This window comes from Siphateles boraxobius, unplaced genomic scaffold, assembly GCF_051911475.1.
Source record: "Siphateles boraxobius isolate OS27281-9 unplaced genomic scaffold, OSU_SipBor_1 33, whole genome shotgun sequence".
NCBI classification, from domain to species: domain Eukaryota; kingdom Metazoa; phylum Chordata; class Actinopteri; order Cypriniformes; family Leuciscidae; genus Siphateles; species Siphateles boraxobius.
The window spans coordinates 5,496,337-5,518,307 of NW_027508953.1; the positions used below are offsets into that span (position 1 = coordinate 5,496,337).

General features: G+C 39.3%; 3 protein-coding genes across 6 annotated transcripts in view; 2 read left to right on the forward strand and 1 right to left on the reverse strand.

Annotated features, from left to right (window-relative positions):
• Window positions 1-1,635: 1,635 nt before the first annotated feature.
• LOC143701642 (SLA class II histocompatibility antigen, DQ haplotype D beta chain-like) lies at window positions 1,636-12,938 on the forward strand. 2 transcript variants are annotated; one of them, XM_077195097.1, is made up of 6 exons: window positions 1,636-1,658; window positions 8,953-9,077; window positions 11,074-11,343; window positions 11,487-11,768; window positions 12,553-12,669; window positions 12,765-12,938. In XM_077195097.1, exons 2-6 carry the CDS (start codon window positions 9,014-9,016, stop codon window positions 12,788-12,790), a joined length of 759 nt encoding a protein of 252 aa, XP_077051212.1. In that variant the 5' UTR covers window positions 1,636-1,658; window positions 8,953-9,013; the 3' UTR covers window positions 12,791-12,938. The 2 variants fall into 2 exon arrangements, with proteins under 2 accessions (XP_077051212.1, XP_077051211.1); XM_077195096.1 differs by lacking the exon at window positions 1,636-1,658 and having other exon boundaries at window positions 8,903-9,077.
• Window positions 12,939-14,548: 1,610 nt separating this feature from the next.
• On the forward strand, window positions 14,549-18,301 carry hsd17b8 (hydroxysteroid (17-beta) dehydrogenase 8). The gene is made up of 9 exons (XM_077195101.1): window positions 14,549-14,649; window positions 15,053-15,255; window positions 15,340-15,456; window positions 16,015-16,110; window positions 16,249-16,334; window positions 16,444-16,528; window positions 16,777-16,819; window positions 16,949-17,023; window positions 17,132-18,301. Exons 1-9 carry the CDS (start codon window positions 14,571-14,573, stop codon window positions 17,149-17,151), a joined length of 804 nt encoding a protein of 267 aa, XP_077051216.1. The 5' UTR covers window positions 14,549-14,570; the 3' UTR covers window positions 17,152-18,301.
• Window positions 17,366-21,971, reverse strand: part of col11a2 (collagen, type XI, alpha 2) — a 35,991-nt gene continuing 31,385 nt past the window's right edge. For all 3 annotated transcript variants that reach the window (XM_077195100.1, XM_077195099.1, XM_077195098.1), the window contains 6 exons: window positions 21,771-21,824; window positions 21,320-21,599; window positions 21,117-21,229; window positions 20,929-20,997; window positions 20,423-20,659; window positions 17,366-19,374 (listed from right to left, as the gene is read on the reverse strand). In XM_077195100.1, coding sequence (XP_077051215.1) covers window positions 19,228-19,374; window positions 20,423-20,659; window positions 20,929-20,997; window positions 21,117-21,229; window positions 21,320-21,599; window positions 21,771-21,824 — 900 coding nt within the window. In that variant the 3' untranslated portion in view covers window positions 17,366-19,227. The remainder of the gene's footprint in view (window positions 19,375-20,422; window positions 20,660-20,928; window positions 20,998-21,116; window positions 21,230-21,319; window positions 21,600-21,770; window positions 21,825-21,971) is intronic.

Here is a 21,971-nt window from a genome sequence, read left to right on the forward strand (position 1 = left end):
AGCATTAGGTGCACATGGTCCTCCAGAATGGTTCTGTAGCTCTTGGCAGCGATGCACCCATCAAGCACAGTAGGGAAGGACATTATATCACAGCCCAAACCATCACTGATCCACTCTGGGCAGCAACAGTTTTGGCTGTTAAGCATGGGGCTTTTTCACACTGTAACTCCCGTGGATGTGTGAAAGACAGTGAAGGTCGACTGATCAGAGAGCAATACATGTTTCACATTGTCCACAGCCCAAGATTTGCACTGTTGGCACCACAAAAACCGACATTTGGCATTGGCACGAGTGACCAAAGGTTTGGCTATCAGCCGGACCGTGAATCTCTCTTTGGAGCTCTAGACAAACAGTTTTGGTGAAAACTGGGGAGAGTTTTTTTGTGTGGATATAATCCTTATCTGGACATCCCGTTCAGACAGCTTCCTCTTGTGTCCACAGTTAGATGTGGTTCGTCCTACGTGGTGTTATGCCGACATTACCCTGGATACCATATAGCTCTCCACACACCATAAAGCCTTACTGTCCTGCTCACAGATGAGCCAGCGAGATGCGCACCAACAATTTGTCCTCTTTTGAACTCTGATATCTCTCCCATTATGTTGTGTGGATTGCAATATTTTATGTACAGCTGTGCTTTTGCTCAGATAATTCAACCACACACTCTTCAAACTGCCAAAACTTCTGCTTTTACAGAGGTGACGAGACTTGCTGATGATCATTTGATTAGCAATGCCTGGCTGCTCTGGAAGCATTAAAGGTGTACCATTCTGGACTAGTTTTTGTCAAATAAATACTGACACTGTGGCTGTATTTGCCTAGTTTTAAGACTTGTCAAGGGCCAGATGATTTTTTATGTCCTGATACATTTATCCACATAATTCAAAAGGGTGTCCTCCCCCCACATGACATATAGGCTATATGTATATAGAACACAAGTAGAAGGGTGTTTTTTGCTATTCTAAAGCAGTAAAAAAAATGTAAATTATTAATTTAAAGAAGAACAAAATTAGGGTGCTTACACGACAGCAATTTACTAAGAAGTTGCGTTTTTCACATAAAGACGACAACGTCGTCAAAGCGATCCCCGTTCACATGGATACGCAAACTTTTACTTTTTGAAAACCATTTTCAAAAGTTTGCATTTTCAGGCCAACAAAATGCTGTTTTGTAGATGAACGGCCAAAAGCACACAAAGTTTATTTAAATAGAAGATTTTTATTAAGATCTTGTATTAGCAATGCAAGAGTAGAGCACTCTTTAAAGTCTCCTCCAGCACATCCCAGACTTGTGGTCAGATGATCAGATTCTTTCACAATTTGAGCCTGTTGAATGTTAACATTGTCATCCTGGAATATGGTCATGATGTGTCTTCCTACATGGTTGTTTAAGAAATGAAAAACTACACACCATCAATTAGGGTTAGAAGCACTGTTCCCAAACATATGATATGCTAGAAACATAATAATCACAGCAATAATGATCCAATCATAGACTCTTAAGCATTTGCCTATTTAAATCCAAACAGCAACTTTTTTATGCTGAATATCTCCAGGACGTCATTAACACCTATTAGCATTAACATTTGTTAGCATTCCATTCATCTCAATGGCAGACTAGCCCCATTGTGTTGTGTAAAGAGCCTGTACTGTGCTGAGGTAAGTTTAGGATCTTATATTTGGGTAACATAAGTGTATGGATAGGATTTGAAAGCTCATTGGGTTATTGAACAGAGATATGAATTGTTATATAATGTAGTTGATTCACCCTGAATGCTCCTTAATATATTGTGTTGATGATGTGTGAACATAATATTTTAAAAGATCTTTAGCTTTCCTTAATGTTACCCGCCTCCAGACTGGGGAGCCTGGATGTATAATCTGAATGAACCACCTTTTGCCAGCGTTGTTTCTCTGTAGAATAACAAAGCAAACGCTGTGAGACAGGAGTACTGGCTGCAAGCTCCGGAAAAGTTTAATTAACTCTGACGCTCCCAGTGAAGTACTTTACTTTAACAGCGCCTAGCGCCCTCTACAGGAGACAATAATAGCAGCAACATTGTCTTAGCCCACAACAAAGAATGTAACAATAGTTGGAACCAAATTTTAACGAAGGCTCATACCTTTTTGAACAATACAAAATTTTAAAGGGGGGGGGGGGGGGGTACTTTTTCCTGTCTTTTATTTTTACTAGACACTTTTTCAACCTACTACACTCTCCCCTTTTTTTATTAGATGACTCCTGACATCTAAAACTGTTTTATATGCTTCCCTTCTGTCGTTAAACCACTACCTCAATACACATTCTGACACCAATGACAACAAGGGTGAGTAGGCAAATACTGAAAGTAATGTGTCCCATTTCGAGATATGTATGGCTGTGTGAGGTGTAGTGAGTTTAGCTCTGCGCTCCAGGGTTGGTAAGATGGAATACCCAGAGTATCATAAGTGAACATTTCCTTGGGTTTATTAGTTCTCTGAGATCTTCTTACTCCATCCATCGTCTCCTCCATCTCTCTCTCTTTCCCATGTTCACCCTCATGTTCTTCCACTCGCACTTGCACATCCTGTCTTCCTCTTCGGTCTTCATCCGAAACCCGTAATTCTGAGCCTGGGCTGGGTAACCGATCCTCCGGACCCGACTCCTGACCTTCGCTCTCTGGTAGATCATATACTCTTGCTGGTTGAAACTCAGGGGCAGTTGGATGAAGGTCAGATGGATTTTTAGGTAACACCGGTACTGTGTCAGTGACCCTTTGTGGCAATTCTACCAGTTTGTAACATGGGATTCTCCGCAAATCATATTGACGAGTATGCTCTTCCTCGTCCGAGCTATCTGTCGCTGAGCATTCTACTGGCTGAGTTGTTACCTGTCTTCTCTTTGTCTCTTTAGCAACAGACAAAGGTTGTTCCACCGGTAGGTCATTCGCAGCCATCAACAGGTTGCGGTGGAGCACACGTAAGCTCTTGTTACCCATTTCCGACTGTACCTTGTACACTGGGCCCTCTCCAATGCGTTCTACAACCCTGTGCACATTCTTCTCCCAATAGGCACGTAGTTTACCTGGACCACCTCGCTCTGACAGGTTCCTCACCAAGACTCGGTCACCGGGATGAAGAATGGTGCCTCTCACTTTGCGATCATAGTATTTCTTGCCTTTAGCTGACGACTTTTGACTGTTTTCTGAAGCTATCTTGTAAGCTTGTCTCATCCTGTCGGTCCACTTCTGTACAAAGACCTGATGATTTTCTTGCTCTGTTTCATCCTTTAGGTTGAACAAGAGATCGACCGGCAACCTTGAAGGCCTACCATACAACAGGTAAAATGGTGAGTATCCTGTCGCCTCATGCCGTGTGCAATTATATGCATGTACGATGTGAGGTAGATACTCTTTCCACTCACTTTTCTTTTCCTCCTCCAAGGTGCGCAACATCTGGAGAAGCGTCCGGTTCAGTCTTTCCACTGGGTTGCATTGAGGGTGGTATGGAGTGGTACGGGAGTGTGCAATCCCTGACAACTGTTGTAGTCTTGCAAACAGCTTGTTCTCAAATTCTTTTCCCTGGTCATGGTGGAGTTTCTCAGGGTATCCAAAGCGAGGAATAAAATCTTGAAAAATCTTCTCGGCAGCAGTCGTACCGGACTTATTCTTCGTGGAGTACGCCTGAGCAAACCTGGTGAAGTGGTCTATCAGAACAAGTATGTATTCAAACCCACCTTTACTTGGCTCAAGGTGGAGGTAATCTACACTCACCAATTCAAACGGTGCACTCGATGAAATGGAACCCATTGGTGCTCTCTGATGCACATGAGGGTGCTTCTGTTTGATGCAGGCACATCTTGTCATTACATAGTCCTCAATCTCTTGCTTCATTGAAGGCCAATAAAACCGCTCACGTGCCAACTGAAGAACCTTCTCAACCCCCACATGCCCCATATCATCATGCAACTTCTTCATCACCAAGGTCTTAAACTTCTGAGGAAGTACCAATTGCTTGAATTGTCTTGTCTTCCGATACAGGATTCCCTTCTCCAGTTCCAGTTTATTCCACTCATAGAATAATCGTCGCTTTTCTCTTGTTAGCTGCTGTCCATTGCTGTCCTTTGGTGTCAAGTCTCTTTGCTTTAGTGAGATGACTTCGGCAATTGCCATATCCTCACACTAAGCGGCTTGAATGTTTTCTGGCGTCACCCTCAGGAAACCACTCTCTCCCGTAGGTTCTTCACTGGATTGTTGGAGTTGTAAAGCTGCTATCCAAGGAACGTCGTCATCCATCACTGCTCTATTACCCTGTCATACTGCAGCAACAGTTTCCGGTGACACGGTCATGTCATACTCACTCAGGTGATCTTGAAGGCTTACAGGATACCTTGACAAGGTGTCGGCGTCAATGTTTGACTTTCCAGGCCGGTATCTTATATCAAAATGGAAGTCTGCTAGCTCAGCCACCCAGCGGTGTCCTACAGCATTCAGCCTGGCAGTACTGAGAATGTAGGTCAACGGGTTGTTGTCCGTGAACACTGTGAAGGTAGGTGCATAGTAGAGGTAGTCCCTGAATTTGTCACAAATAGACCACTTAAGGGCCAGAAACTCAAGTTTACCAGAGTGGAGGTGATAATTTTTCTCCACAGGTGTTAACGTACGGGACCCATAGCCAACAACTCGAAGTCGATTGCCCTGCTGCTGGTAAAGGACTGCTCCCAAACCTTCGTTTGAAGCGTCCGTGTGCAACACGAATGGCAAATCAAAATCTGGGTAAGCTAATATGGGTGGACTGGTCAATTTGTCAATGAATGTAGATACAACACTCCGATGCTTGTCCGTCCAGGTCACAGGTGTCCTTGAATGAAGTAGTCCCTTTTCCTGTTTCGTGTTTTTACCTCCTCCCTGACGAGACTGTAAGGAGACCCCTCCCCTGGCTTCGGTTGAACCTTGGAGAAGTTCAAACAGAGGCTTTGCGAGACGAGAAAAATCCTGGATGAATGATCGGTAATAACTGAAGAATCCAAGCAGTGCCCGAACCTCTCCCACCGTTCGAGGTTCCTTATTTTTCAGCGTTCTCACCGCTTCCAGGTCCTGAGGGTCAATTTCAATACCTTCTCCTGATACCAAACGACCAATGTATCGAACTTGTCTTTTGAAGAGCTCACACTTCTTTGGACGAAGTTTGATTCCATGCTTCCTCATTTGTTGCAGTACCTTCCTAAGATGTTCTACATGATCACTGAATGACTTGGAGAAACACAGTACATCATCTAAGTATGGTGTGCAACACTCATCACGGATACTCTCCAACACCGATTCCATACATCTCTGAAATGCTGCAGGTGCATTGGACAGACCGAACGGAATGTGCACCCATTCATACAGGCCCCATGGGGTGCTGAAAGCGGTCACATGTCTTGACTCTTCACTAACGAACCTTTGATGGTAAGCGCTACCCTGGTCTAGAATTGAGAACCAAGTATTACCACCGAGACTGTCTAGGAGATCTTGAATCCTGGGAAGGGGATGACGATCGGGGATGGTCTTACGGTTTAGGTTTCGAAAATCGACACACAAGCGCAAGCTGTGGTCTTTTTTTCTGACGCATACCACTGGAGACGAATATGAAGAGGATGACTTTTTGATCCAACCTCTGTCCAACAGGTTTTGTACATAGTCCTTGACCTCCTTATAAAGGGGTTTTGGAATAGCATTATAACACCTCTGGACCGGTGTGTTATCTGACAGATGGATTTCCAGCTGAAGTTCGTGGATACATCCGATGTCTCCCTCATCCTGAGCAAACACATTTGATTCTTCAAACAACATTCGTCTCGCAATGTCTTGTTCCCTTTTATTGAGGTGTTCAAGATCAACCGGTGGGTGCCATTTTCCTCCCACTCTACTCTCATGATGTTCTTCTCCTCTAGCGACATCATCTGCGGATGTGAGCCGGGATGAACACAATAGCGCGCTGTCTGCCTGCTTATCTGAATCCTTAACATTGGATGACGTACATATTGGTCTCATTTCCATGATGGGTTCGATGTTACCCAACACAAGTCTCTGGGGTAGGTAGATGTTATGACTTGTGGGATTTTGAACTGGGATTTTCACCATCTTAGAGGCACCAGGAGGTACATTTACAATAGCAGGAAATAACTCCAAACCTTCTGGGATTGAACTTTCCGACGCTGGTTCAAACATCATGGTTCCACCCTGGTACCACGCTTTCACTCGACATCTTACCTCCCAGACTTGACCACTGGGGATGGTGGCTCCTAGCTTCCCCGTCTTTACTTTACAGCTTGCCGTGCATTCCTGGGCGGAGTTGACTGTGGCAACCAAGATTTCAGTAGCATCCTTTTGTATCTGCAAGGCCTCAGAAAGAAGGTCAATTAAACTGATGTTATTTGCACCACTCTTATTCTCCCTTATGATCTCCTCAATTACATTGAAGCCGAGCAGCGGACAATCCAAACACTTTCGACTCACCAAAAGGGGAACTTGGATGGCGATTTTGTTTTGTTTACTACTTGCGATTTCTAATAAAACCTCCACCCATCCATCAAAAGGTACGGCTGTCCCATTTGCTGCAGTGACATGGAGCTGGCTATCCGCTAGTAAAGATTCTAGTGGTTGGATGTTGATTTTGGGTAAGCATTTCTTTAGCCACACCCGTCCCACTATACTAACCTGAGCTCCACTGTCCAACAGCATTTGAGTCTGAACACCATTCAGTTGGCAAAGTATCATGCAGCGACTGCCGATCAGCTGCGCCACACGTTTCTTTCCAACCTCATTCGCTCTGTTGGATGCACTTTGCGTTCCAGTTTGCTCACCTCTAGATGCACGGAAAGACGGTTGGGACACGGCGTCTTCAGCGGTCACTGGTGGTCCCTCCCCAGTGACCTCCTCTCTTTTAATGCCTGGCTTTTCATGAGACATCCCACAGCTCGGTGCCCTGCTTGACCACACAAGAAACAGTGAGTACACATTTCAACATTTTGGGCGATACACTGTTTGCATTTACCCTTCACTGCTGATTTTGATGGTTGTGCACTTGCTGCGACTACTTTGGTTTGCTGTTGAACACCAGGCCCCATGGACATAACCACTTTCTCCAGATTCTTAGTCAGCGCAGATACTTGAGCAGAAAGTTCATGAATGGCATCACGATTGGCTTTAACTTCTGCGTGACTCAGGGGAGAACATTGTCCATCCACGTCATCCTGCTGTGTTACACTTGCAATTGTGACTTTGGATTTGTGTGTGTGCCTATTCGGTTTTGTCTTTCAGTTTCCTCACTAACAGACTGTGTAATCAGTTCTAAAATCTGATCATCTGTGACTGACTTTGTTGCTATTGCGGCCTTAATATCCCTCCGGACAAATGTGTGTTTTTCATTCAGACCCTGATAGAGTGAGTGTAAGAAAACACCTTGGACCAGTTTACGATCATACTGAAACTCACATTCTGTTTGTCCTGAAGCAAACAACACTCTCTGCCTGAGACCCATTAATCTATACACAAACTGGTGAGGAGATTCTCTGTCTTGCTGTTTTGCATTACTCAATTCCTGAAATAATTCAGTACTACTTTTGTCCCTAAGGTGAGCTCTGAGGAACCGTTTCAACTCAGCTACTGTAAGACTGTCTTTCGTGATAAGCATCTCTTTGAAGGTACCAGGTTTGATTACCTTAAACACTGTTCGTATGATTTCTGACTCTGAAAAATTATCTGCAATGCCTTCATCAATTTGTTTACAAATGCTGTTAAAACTCAAGTCTGAATTTAAATCAGAAATTTGTCCACCGTAAATTTTTAACTCTCTACGTGGCAGATAGGATGCCACATCAGAGAATTTGATCAGACCAGTCAGGTGTTCAGTCACTTTAGGCAATGGAACAGTTTGTTCAGCACGTGCATGTGATGCAAGACTTGTAGTTTGGGCTACCTGCACCCCGGCTGCTACTGATGTCGGTGCAGATTGCGACACTAGTCCCACAGCCTCTCCGTCTTCTTCGACGTTGGAAGTGAAATCTTGCTCTGTAGCGGTCAACTCACGAACGAGGTCATGGAGGGTCAGCAAGCGAGCCATTCCTTGGTCCTCCAGACTCCGCAGTTGTTCTCCTCGCATGAAATCAACGACGAAGTCATAGAGTTCCATTTCTGTGGCATCCACGCCTGGCACCACCTCTCCTTCCTCCCCCGCGCAACACAGAGCTACGTTGTAGAGTGCTTCGCCGTTCGAAGAGCTGACCAGCAGGTGGAGCTGTCTCTCGATCTCCCACCGTAGTTTCCGAAGAGTAGCCATAACTGGACTGCTGGTATCTGCCGTTCAACTCGCTGGTCTGGAATGAATGACGTTTACCCACTGCGGTTCTTTACTGATCAGCACCCGGCCACCAGATGGCGCTGATCCCGGACGAGCCCCCAAATTGTTACCCGCCTCCAGACTGGGGAGCCTGGATGGATAATCTGAATGAACCACCTTTTGCCAGCGTTGTTTTTCTGTAGAATAACAAAGCAAACGCTGTGAGACAGGAGTACTGGCTGCAAGCTCCGGAAAAGTTTAATTAACTCTGACGCTCCCAGTGAAGTACTTTACTTTAACAGCGCCTAGCGCCCTCTACAGGAGACAATAATAGCAGCAACATTTTCTTAGACCACAACAAAGAATGTAACAATAGTTGGAACCAAATTTTAACGAAGGCTCATACCTTTTTGAACAATACAAAATTTTAAGGGGGGGGGGGGGCTACTTTTTCCTGTCTTTTATTTTTACTAGACACTTTTTCAACCTACTACATTAAGACTGAGATGTTTTTGGATAAAGACCAAAAAATGTTGCAGGAAAGTTTTACAGGCATTGTGTACTTTTTGTTCTGGGTTCCGTGGATGACTAATACAAAATTATGAGGAAGTATCCATGAGCAGAGAAGCGAATGAATGCTTTCATTATTTAGACTGATTTTCAAACACTCTCCTTGAACAACACTGCTTCTACACCGGACGAAGAACACTGAGATGAGGACATTCAGACTCACACTTGTTCTAGTGGGCTTTGCGTTTTGTTGTGTCTCATCTAAAGGTGAGTTTAAATCTATGAAATTACTAATATATGAAGACAGGACTGACTAGTAGTGCCAGTCTCTCCATTTTACGGTAACTACCCTTACAAAAAAGAAGTTTATTCATGTGTGCTATTAGTAGGCCTACACTTCTTTAAAACTAAATATAAGAAAGTAAACTTTCAGACTACTTTTTATGTACTTCACAGAAATATACTTAAAATTGCACTTGAGTATACTTGACTTATAGGCTACTGACAGAAAAGACTAAATATATTTGCGCTACTTGTACTCAATCTTTTGATCTAGATATACTTAAACATAATTAAGAATTCTAAGTATACTTGGCTTGTAGTTGTGTGTAATCTTAGTTGTGTGATTGAGTAGCCTATTAAATCCTTTTTTTCCCCACATAGTTTTACATGATGTCTTATAAATGTATATTGTTTGAAAATATTTATTTCTAAAGAAAACAGATATGTTCCTAATTCTGAATATCTGAATTTTTTTGTGTAGGCTACTGGTAGTGTACAGGAATTTGCAAATCTACTTTACTCTTTCCCCGACTAAATTATCCAAATATCAGTGTGTTTTACAGTATGGGGCGCTACATGTTCTGAAGGAGTAGAATGCCTCGAGACTGGTATAGGCTAGGTACAGTTCGGTATGGTACGCAATCTTTGCAGTTTCCATTGTCAGAAGTTATGAATGGTACCCCTGGGCCCTGCTAAAATAATATAGCTAAAATAATATATAAATAAATAGTAAACTATAAGTACGATATTTTCACTTAAAGAAAACGTACAGGTTGCAGTATAAAACTAACGTTACTAATAGTTTACTGAGAGTAGGCTATACTTAGTACTTTCTTAAAGGGGACATAACACACAGTTTCTGTCAATCTCATGTTAATCTCGAGTAGCCTATATACCTATAAAGAAGTATTGCATTCTTCATATATCAGAAGAGTCTTTATATCAGATTTATAAATGACAGATACAGCTGTACCGCTTCTTTCCAAAAACAGTCGCGCTCCTGGAGGCGTGTCGTGGGCGGAGCTAAAGAGTCACGAGCAAACAAATGGATAGTATATACTTATGGTGGTCAGCTAAACAAATGTATTTAAACACACACAATACAGCATTGCATTATCCCTGGATAACTTTTGATTCACTATACATTTGTGTTATTTACGTTAAATGCACTTACGCTCTGATTGCCAACAAAACACATTTGATGCAGTTTTACTTACCGCCTGCGGTTCCGACTCATGACCGGGATCTTTTAATGCTGGGACCACTCCATCTTTCAGTTTCAAATTAAAATCTGCAAATCCAGCGTCAAACTGGGCCTTTTAAAAAAAAAAACATTTGTCACCGAAATGCCAGGAACAAACAAACATACTTGCACAACTCTCCAGGAGAAGTGCACATACAAGGAATTCCGCCCTTTATGACGCCATACTCGAAAAAAACTTTCAGAAACTTATACGAACCCTGCAGAAGTGTATTGGTACAGAAATACAACTTGTTTTTATTTATTTTATTTTTTTTACTTTGCCCATGTTTAGCATGAGAATTAACAGTGTAAATAGGTCAGAATGCGTGAAATAATAGCATTAATAATAAGTTTACTACTGTTACACTTATAGTACACTTAAACATATACTTACTAAATAGTGGGGCAATTTAGTGTCAAGCAGTATTGAAATAGTACACTTACAAGTTTACTACTTGTACGTGGATCTTAGTGTAAAGTATAGCCTACTTAAAATATACTTGAACATTACTTGAAGTATACTATACATAAATTATTTTAATAATGCTTAGAACCATTTTAGCTTCTTCCTGTTTGGAACAAACATTCCCTGTTTGATCTTCCCAAGAACCTCATTGCAGAAAAATAAATTACCTCATTGTTGAATATGCACAGATTTCTGGATGTATTGAACCCTCAAGAACATGTCTTAAGTGGCATATACTGACTTTTATTCAAATATCTGTCTGTTCCCTTCAGATGTTTATGTGTACCAGGACATTGTTGAATGCGACTATAGCAAAGTGGATTTGTCTGATATGGTCTACATAATAAAGCTGGTCTTCAACCAGAAGCTTATGTGCAGTTATGACTCAAGGCTGGGGAAATATGTTGGTTATGATGAATATGGAATCAAGAACGCTGATCATTACAACAGTCAGAGCTGGAAGATGAAACAGCGGAAGGAAGAGCTGGAGACAATATGCAGAGCTAATGCAAGATTTTATGTCAACAGCACAACGAGAAAGGGTGAACAATATATTTCACATTCTTCTTCTGCATCTTCATTTAAGCAAAAATAATGGCATTTCATGAAACCAATGAGTTGAGATAGTCAGAAGAGGTCCAATAGGTTATATTTAGTGGAATCCTTTTTTTTGTCTTTGCAACAGTGCCGCCCGTTGTTACCGTACGTCCCACTAAAAAGGCTCACTACGGTCAGCTGACCACCCTGGTGTGCCATGCATACAATTTTTACCCACAGGCCATTAATATGACCTGGCTATTGGACGGATCGGAGGTCACTGGCGACGTGATCTCCACTGAATTCATGGATAACGGTGACTGGAGATACCAGATGCATTCACACCTGGATCTGGTGCTCCACAGAGGAGTCAGCGTGAGCTGCCGAGTGGAGCACAGCGGCCTGGAGAAACCTCTCGTCGTTCAGTGGGGTGAGTTATGATCCTGAGCTACTGTATATCAATCATTGGTGCTGATCACCTGATCCATGAACAAAAGAACAGCACACCGCCACAATCTTCAACTTCTCATTTCTGATTCATGCAGAAGAACTGACATGGGTAATTAACATTAACTAAAACTATATAAATATATATATACTTTTTATCAAATTAAACACTTTTTATTGAAATAAAGCTAAAGCACAAAGTTAAAGGAATAGTTTATCAATCTGCTGAACACAAAAGAAGATATTTTGAAGAATGTCTGTAACCAAACAGTTGATGGACCCCATTGACTTCCATAGTAGGAAAAAAAATACTATGGAAGTCCATCAACTGTTTGGTTACCGACATTCTTCAAAATATCTTCCTTTGTTTTCAACTGAAGAAAGAAATGCATACAGTTTTGAAACAACTTGAGAGTGAGTAAATGATGACATGATTTTCATTTTTAAGTGACTAGTCATTTAAAGCACTAAAATTACACACTAGAATAAATAAATAACTTAAATTAAAACTACACTCCAACACATTTTTTTCTCACTAATACAAATGTTACTGTATGATGTTTGTGTTGATGTTGCACTGATGTCATGTTGGAATTAGTCATTTCCCAATGGTAAAATCCACAATGCACATGCATTTCAACGTGATGATGTTCATATGGTTTTCTTGCATTGTTGGTTTATTGATTTGCATGTAAACTCTTAAAATAGGTTATTTGTGTCTGTCACCTGCTGTTCATTCTCTTTGTCTGGTCTTTTCTCACGCTCAGACTCGACCTCCCTCGATACCAGAATTGCAAAATTAGCTGTTGGTTGCTCTTTTTTCCTTATCGGCCTTATTGTGGCCTTTTCTGCTGCATACATCTATTACAAACGAAAGCACAGAGGTGAAAGTCTACCACTACTGATCCTAAAATAATGGAGTGATAATCCAGTATAGATCTAAAGAAACGATGTAAACATTTTTCTTGTCTTCCCCCAGGTTTCTCTTCACTTCCCCTCAATTGAGCACCTTTTTCATTGAAATTAGTTTGTGATGTTAAGGGTTAAACCATTGATGAAAATCAACTCTGCTTTTATGTGGATGTGTAAATGTTTGAATCTCTGTTGTAGATTAATGCTCATTTTAATAAAGAATTTATAAAAAAAAATGTTATGCCAGATTGCCTCTGATTCATTTGCACATCAAAGACTTGTGCTCTAAATAAATCATAGGAACAGATAAAAAAAATCCTCAAAACTGCTACAATATATCAGATAAGTTCATAAAATTGTCTATAGGGATTCATTGATTTAGCCTACTGTTTTATTTTTAATGATCTGGTGTTGAATGATATCATTTAGGGTAGAAAAGCTGCAGAAAGAAAACACTGACTGCATTTACTCTAACAGACACAAGGGACCGTCGCTTGTTCTCTTTATTTCCCCAGACGCACAGCGGTGGATTAGATTTCAGAGCAGGTGCAGAGCGCAGCTTATTCACTGTCAGGACTATTTCATCTAGGAACAAACATGTTCAATTAACAAAAAATAAACCCATTTGTAGTTTACGCATTCTATAAAATATGTAGAAAATTTGATGCCACAGAAATTACATAATGTTTAAAATAATAATAATAATTTATATTTATTTAAAAATGTTGTAAATCATAGCATAATATAAATTAATATTAATTTAATACTTAAATGTAATTTAATTTTCTATTATATAATATATATAGGCTAGGCCTATATATATTATATATATATATATATATATATATATATATATATATATATATATATATAGAGAGAGAGAGAGAGAGAGAGAGAGAGAGAGAGAGAGAGAGAGAGAGAGAGAGAGAGAGAATTATAAAATAAATATTTCTTTAATAAATAATATAATTTAAGAAAAATATTTTAATAATTCGACCATATCTGTACATGTATACTTTCTTTTTTGTCTATTTTGTAATTTTATTAGATTTTTTTTATTTGTATTCACTTATTTTTATTATCAGTTTCTTTTTGTTGCATTCTGTCTGTGCACTGTAAGCTTCTGTCACCAACACAAATTCCTTGTGTGTGTGTGTGTGTGTGTGTGTGTGTGTGTGTGTGTGTGTGTGTGTGTGTGTGTGTGTGTGTGTGTGTGTGTGTGTGTGTGTGTGTGTGTGTGTAAGCATACTTTACAATAAAGCTCATTCTGATTCTGATATAGTTTATAACGATTAAATTATATAAACTATAATTTTATTTTACTGTATTTATTTTAAATGTTTAAGATTTATTGATGGACCCTTGGAATTGTATCGAAGCCAGTAGTTGACCACTGCTCTAGAATTAAATGTATTTTGAACATTAGCGCAGCAGTTTTCCCCCCTTGAGTTGTACACTTCTGCTCTCTTGTGGTCAGTTATGATATTGAGCGTCTGTAAATTACTCCGGTGTTGTTCCAGTTTCTCACAGCGCTCCTAACTGTTAAGACATTTTCCATTTGTTCATGGACTACATGAATAACAAAATAAACATTTAGTGTAGTATAATGTGCACTATATTCTCGTGTAGTAGGCTTATATGTGCCTGACACTGAAATCGAGTTGCAACAACAGTAAAATTTCCCGTTAAAAGTTTCCGTTAAAATATTAATATAGCCTACACTCATATAAGAAAGTAATGGTTTAACCGGCATAAATGTGAGCGAATTCATTGAATTATATTAATTAATCCTTAAAGAAGTCTACAAATTGCGTTGTCCCACTCATGACGCATGGGAAAAAATACCAGTGGTCTTTAATTCCCTCTAGTGGACATGATTAGGTACTTCAACACACAGCTGACCGTCATGGCGGCGTCCTCTCGTCTCATATCCAGGCTGACATTAGTGACGGGTGAGAATTAAAAACATGTTATTTGTCTTAATGGCCATATATTTTTGTATCATTTAATTCATAATACCATTTTATAGTTGAACACGGTTGTTATACAAGTCATACAGCTACCGTTCAGTTTCAGAGCTGGTGAAAACACCTTTGTTTTGATCATGTTTAGAACTAGTTGAACTAAAGATTGAGTCTGTAAAATGCAACATTAAAAGCTACAGCTTCAGTATTTGTGTACAGGATACATAACACATAATAAGACTAAATGTTACATTGTAACATTGTGCAATATTTGGGGCATCATGTGTCTTTTTGTTTCTACTAAAGTTCAAGGAAATGTATTGGAAGTTGTTGTATGTATCAGAGATGTATTGATCAGATTAATAAAGCCGTCATGGTGATTTTGTTTCAGGGGGTGGCAGTGGCATTGGCAGGGCAGTGTGTCAGAGGTTTGCCACTGAAGGTGCTTCTGTAATAGTGGCTGACTGCAATGAAGAATCAGCCAATCAGACCTTGGAACTTCTGTCACGTGACCACAATGGTCAGGATCACATGGCTCTTGGGGTGGACGTGTCATCAAAGGACAGTGTGGAGAATCTAGTGACAAGTATACAGGTATGACAGACATATGTCTGTGCTGTTCATGGGCTCTTCTGGAGATCTGAGGGGTGAATAATAAACCAGAATGTTTCCTTACAGTGCCGCTACTTCCAGCCGGCCTCTGTGTGTGTGAATGCAGCCGGGATCACTCAAGATGAATTCCTTCTCAAGATGGAAGAGGGTGATTTTGACAAAGTCATTGATGTCAATCTCAAGGTGCCACAATCTAGAGTCTAACTGTAGTGTTGAATTATGAACCTGTAATTAAATGCAGTCATGAAAAACAACAGAGATGGTTTTAATTTGAATCATTGTTAAGGAGAAAAAATGATGGGGAAAACTTGCTCTCTCTTGCCAAAAGTAACAGTTTTGCATATATTTTTTTTACATAAGGTATGTGTCTTACATTTCTGATTATTATCAATGCTGAAAGCAATTGCGCTGCTTAATTAATTTGTGTGGAAACCTTGATACATTTGTTTTTTCAGGATTTGTTGATGAATAGAAAGTTCAAAAGAACATCTTTTATATCAACTATTTTTACTATCACTTTTGATCAATTTTATGCTTGCTGAATAAAATTGATAATTTCTTTATAAAAACAATTCTCACTGACCTCAATCTTTTAATTGGTAGTGTATATATATAGTTTTTTTTCCCATTAAAGTTGTCCCCTTCTCCATAACTTCATTCAACATTCTTCCAAATTTTTGAATGCAATCTGTACAGTGTGCAAGTCTGTATCTGATCTTCTGTACTCATGATCTGTTTCAGGGTACTTTTCTTCTGACCCAGGCCGTCTCTAAGGCGTTAGTGTCTGCCGGGGCTGTGAAGGGCTCCATCATCACTGTGGGCAGTATAGTGGGCAAGGTCAAGCATTTACAGGACAGCACTATCATGCTGTAGGACAGTCACAGTTCTATTACAGTGGACATTTAACATTTGTACACCAGGGATGCTTAATAAAGTCATGAACATTGTGTTAAGTGTCTCTTTCTTTGTCTGTAGGTTGGGAATGTTGGCCAGGTGAACTACTCCGCATCTAAAGCAGGAGTTGAGGGACTCACTCGAACCGCAGCCAAAGAGCTCAGCAAGTATGTGAACATTTTACTGTGACTAGAACATATTTACAGACCTGCACATTAAAACTATATTATGTTTTGCTTTAGGGTTTGTGTATAAAAGATGTTTTGTGCCTTTTAGATTTGGTATTCGCTGCAACTGTGTCCTGCCAGGGTTCATCACTACACCCATGACAGATAAAGTACCAGAGAAAGTCATCGATAAAGTAAGGGACAATATTTGTGTCTTCACATTAATAAAATCAGCCGATTGTTTGTCATTTAGAGTTATTTCTTAGATGTGACGTCAGATGATCGTTTTTATTGATTAAAAACTGCTTTGAACTTTATTGAAGGATCTTAACCTTTTTTTATCAAATTAATGTATTGCATTGTCAGACCATTGCAAGATATCTTACCACATTAAAGCCACTTTTACTGAAAAGGTAAGTAATATTTTGGTTATTTTGTGCAGTTCACATCCATCATCCCAATGGGAAGGATGGGAGAGCCTGCTGGTAAGTATTTCTTCATTATACAAAAACATTTTTCATGAATGCACTTCTAGTAATTGGGTTGAATGATCACTTTGTATATATAATATATAATTAGATATCTTTCTCTTTCACTTTTGCTCGTTTCTTCAGAAGTCGCTGACGCATGTGCATTTCTGGCTTCTGATGACAGTCGATATATTACTGGAGTCAGCATTGAAGTTGCTGGTAAGAAGCTTGATCTCTTGCTGAACAGCATCTTCAGCAGAAAAACGTGTATGGTTATATTTCAAAATATGCTGTTGTCAATTTCTCTTTTCTCTTTAATCAATTCAGGAGGACTCTTCATGGGCTGAAAACAATGTTAAAAGTCTCTAAATTGTTTGCCAACACTGTGCCTTTTTCCTATGAGAAACTGTCCTTGTATAAATTTAATTTAATTGCTGTAAAAATATTGTGTACAATGCAACAAATGAAAATGAAAATTCTATATTTATACAATTAAAGTGTGAACATGAATACTCAACCCACTTTTTAAAAAAAAAACAATTAAGTTGACACAGGAGGAAATGTGTTGATGTGTGGTTTAATGGGAATGTTTGGACCAAAACAACATCAAGTCAAAGAATTAAAACAGTTAACAGTTTAAAACCCAGACTAATAGAGCGCAAACAAAGCTGAGCATTTATATGAAGTTTTTTTTTATAGGTGTTAAAAGGAAAACTGGGCAAATTAATTATGGTTTCAACAAGACATGAGAAGACTTGTGCTGGGAAGTTGTTGAAAGGTGAAAATGGTAGTTTGGCTCCAAAAAACGAGGCAGATCAAATATTAGCAAAAGCACCATGTGATCATGACAACAGGAAACAAATGGGGAAAAGAACAACAAAGGAGTCCAACAGCTCTTTAAATAGATTATATATTACACAAACAGATTTTGAAGTACTTACATAAAACAAGTTTTAGCACCATATTTGTTTTAAAGACAGATGTTTGTCTTTCACTGACAAAAACAATCCTAGCAGTATTGTCCTTGTGAGAAAACCACACAAACAACTTTTAATTCACAAATCATTTTTATAGCTTTTCATTCCCCTCTCCATGTTTTAAAAAAGAAACAGAAAATATACATAAAAAACAAACCACCATCAGTTTCTTTTCCCCTTCCTGTCCCTTCTCCACTGTCTGAATCTCGAGACATTTCCTTCTTTGTATTGTCTTCATCTGTACTAAACTCTCCTAAAACTCTATTTGCGACTGAAATGCATTGAAACAATGCAAAATTATCACCAATAACTGATCACAAGCAAGTATATATATCATACAGAGAAGGCAGATTTGCTTTCTGGGGTTTAATTTACATATTTAATAGATTGTTGAAAAAAAAAACTATAGGAAATAATTACAGATGAATACCACATTATTTTTGTTTGCAAGTGTTGGTCATTTTCTTGTGAGCACCTGTTTGTTTCACAAAATAAATACAATAAAATATTTCTGTACAAATGGTTCTAATGCACAATTCCAGCCTGAACGCTGTTCACACGAAAGGTCAAAGGTGACAAACGGATGGGTTTGTCATCAATACTGAATGCCGTGGGTCAACCGTGTGTGGATTGTCAGATGAAATGCAAATTTGTAAAAGGCCCCTTTAGTAAAAATACAACCATCTTAAGTTCTTTCACCATAAATACTGGACTGGTAAATTGGCAGCATATCTTAAAAAAAAAAAAAAAAAAAATCGAAATTTTTTTTTACTCTATAATAAATGTACAACATCAGATTCAGTACAATTTTCAATTTTACACTGTAAATGGCTTTGATTTCATTGCATATATATATATATGGCCCAAGTCATTCAGTATAGTTAAAATGCTGGTGTGATTTTTTATTACAGCACAGAAATAATTCTAATTTCACCTTCTAATGGAATATTCATGCTCAGCTTCTGTTCCTCAGTTTACATTTTTCACCTGCATTCTATTCTATAAGGAAAGGGAGGAAGCGAGGAACGATCAGGCATGGAGGTAGGAAGAGTGGAACGTCTCGGAAGAGAAACAGTGGGGAGGGGATCTGTAGGAGAGAGGGGGCCGAAACGGGACGGTCTTCCGCTTTAGGCCAGCAGTGTCTGCTCCAACACACTTCTGTTAGATGACAGAATATTTGTCAATGTCTCTCCTGCGAGAATGGCTCTCTTCTCCTCTTGTTGTCCATCCGTTGCTGGGAGTGTTTTTCCCTGGGCTTGTACTTCACAACAATGTGTATGTGTGTGTGTGAATCTATGTGTCCCACTTCTTACATGTAATTTCAAATGTCTTTTTTTAGTGTTGGCATTATGTTGAGGTGTTAAGTGCATGATTAAGTGAGAGTATGTTTGTGTGTGAATGTTCGTATCGGCGATTGTATTCCCCTTGCCCTCAGCATGTGTGTGTTTATCCCAGGAAACAGACAGGTCCCACTTCAAAACCAAATTTCTGATTGTCCTCCCCAAAGTCTGAGATCCTGATGTCCTGCAGAGGGAGCTGCTCCACCTGAGGTGTGTTCACCTCCAGCACTGTCCTGTCCAGACCTTTACGATACTGCACCGAGAAAAGAGAAAGACATGTTTAAGAGGAGGGATAGAATACAGTGTAATGAGTAGATATAATTACACAAGAACAACTACCCAGCAATTTGATGTTTTTAATAATATTGTATTTTGGTTGCAGTTAAAACATTCTAAAAATACACCTAAAATAAAATAAATGGTCTATTGAAAATATGAAGTGCTGTTTATATATTTAAATTAAAATTGAAATCAACTGCAACTTTAAAAAATAGCTTTGTCTTTGCACTTTTATACAACCAACATATCATTTTCATAAAATACCCAGTCGACTTAACATCATTATAATTTATTCTTCCAATGAAAACTAAATTTTTATTAAATTTTTGATTGAGCTTTGAATGATGCTAGCATTATTTTTTGCAACAGTGTGAATATACACTACCGTTCAAAAGCTTGGGGTCAATTTATTTAAAGAAATGTATGCTTTTATTCAGCAAGGATGCATTAAATTAAACAAAAGTGAATGTCAATATAATGTCACTTATATCGTTACAAAATATTTCTCTTTCAAATAAAACGCTGTTCTTTTGAAATTCGTATTCATTAAAGAATCCTATAAATACAATGCTCTAGAAATGTTTCTTGAGCACCAACTCAACATTAGAAAGCTTTGTGAAGGATCATGTGACAAAAACTGAAAAATCCAGCTTTGCCATCACAGGAAGAAATTACACTTTAAATACTGTATATTAAAATAGACAAGAGTTAATAAAAATTATTTTTTACAATATTACTGTTTTACTGTATTTTTTTTACAAAATAATTGCAGCCATGGTGAGCATAAGATACTTATTAATTAACATGACTAATTAAACATTATTAAAATATTAATTATTAAACATTATTGAAAATCTTACATTAAATGAATGTACTTTAATGTACATTTAATGTTAATTTAGTATAATTTTTTTTTTTAAATCACAATCTTTTCATGACTTAAACTGATTTGTGGAGTTATGTTAGCTTGTATTTAATAATACTGCAATCTCATCGTTTTGAAACCGCATGAGGTAACTCACAGAGCATCCGTCGACGAGGGCTTTGATGTAGGGGCTGGTCTCGTAGCTCAGCTCCTCATCGTTGGCTCCCTGGAAGTGTAGCGCCCTCTGGTAACCGCTGTCGGCAGTGAGGTCAGCCCAGGCCACGGACCGGTGACAGTGGTAGGTTAGGTTTTGACGGGCCTGGACGCTGAGCAACCGCAAGAATCCCAGCTGGACGACACCTACAGGCTCTCCACTCAAGTCAACATATGAAAACTACAACACAAAGGAAAGTATTAATTCATGATTCAAAATATATTAAGCTTGACACCAGTCTTTTGACATTGAAATTCTAAGATTGTGTTGTCTAACAGGGCGTTTACACTGAATTAATTGGAAATGGGAATTATCGTTGCTTTGTTATTGCAAATCACTTTCAATGTGAATATCCTTTAATTGTAACAAGAGCTTTTTTCATGTATGCTAATTGTCTAAATTGAACATACAGATATGATTTCAAAGAGTTCTCGAGGCAATAAACTCACCTTGTCACCCTTTGCAAACTGACTGTACCAGGACCCAGGCTTTTCTTTTGGCCAAGAGTTCAGTTTTACCTATGGGAGAATTTTGGACAAATTAAACAGGATTCGTAAGATCAGATCAATACAGATTTCAGAAGTTGATGTCTTATGAATGTTTAAACATTTAAAGGTGAATGACTGCAAGTTCTTACATTCTCTACTGCTTTGCTGGGATACAAGCACGTCTCTCCACCGGCAGTGAAGTTACAGTAAACTCTGAAAGAGTCCCGGGCACAGCCTTGATTTGGATCAATCCAGTACTCGCCTGAATAAAAGAATCATAATGATTTGAATGCAAAATACTTCACCATTGGCCATTGAATGTGTCTATCACGCGTTAACAATGACGTCATACCGTCTTTCAGATCTGGCTGGCTGAGGTGGAGGTCCTGGCAGGTGCGGGCCGGGCTTTCCTGCGTTCCCAGCGGGAAGCGCATGCTCTCAATCTCCTGGCGCAGGGAATTGAGCGAGCCGAAGATCTCCTCCATCCCTTCATTACCGGTCAGGAACTCTGTGCCCGTGGCGTCGGCAGCCTCAGTGTCAGTCTCAGACAGCATCTTACTGGCGTCGATTGAGCGCTTGGACTTCTTGGGGAACTGAATGGGAAGCGGCTGGATGACATCACCAGGGGGACCCTAAAGCAAAAGAAGAATTCAGCTGAATATCATGGACACAGGAACTCTGGGGTGTGCTGATCTCCTTTAATCTTTGTCTTAATTGACTGTATGTTTATGTATTAAATTATTTCCCTGTCAAATGATTCTTGTGCAATATCTTGCATTTTATACTGTAGATAACACACTCACCGGTGGTCCTGGTGGTCCTTGTACACCTTTTTCTCCTTTAGCACCAGCTCCACCCTGTTCCACAGAGATAAGACATACAAAATTATTTTACTGTAAAGTATGATGTAAGACAGAAATGTAACAATGTATAATGATTTATTTTAACATTACCTCACATAATATGGCCCATGATATAATTCTCACACTCATTAACAGACATTT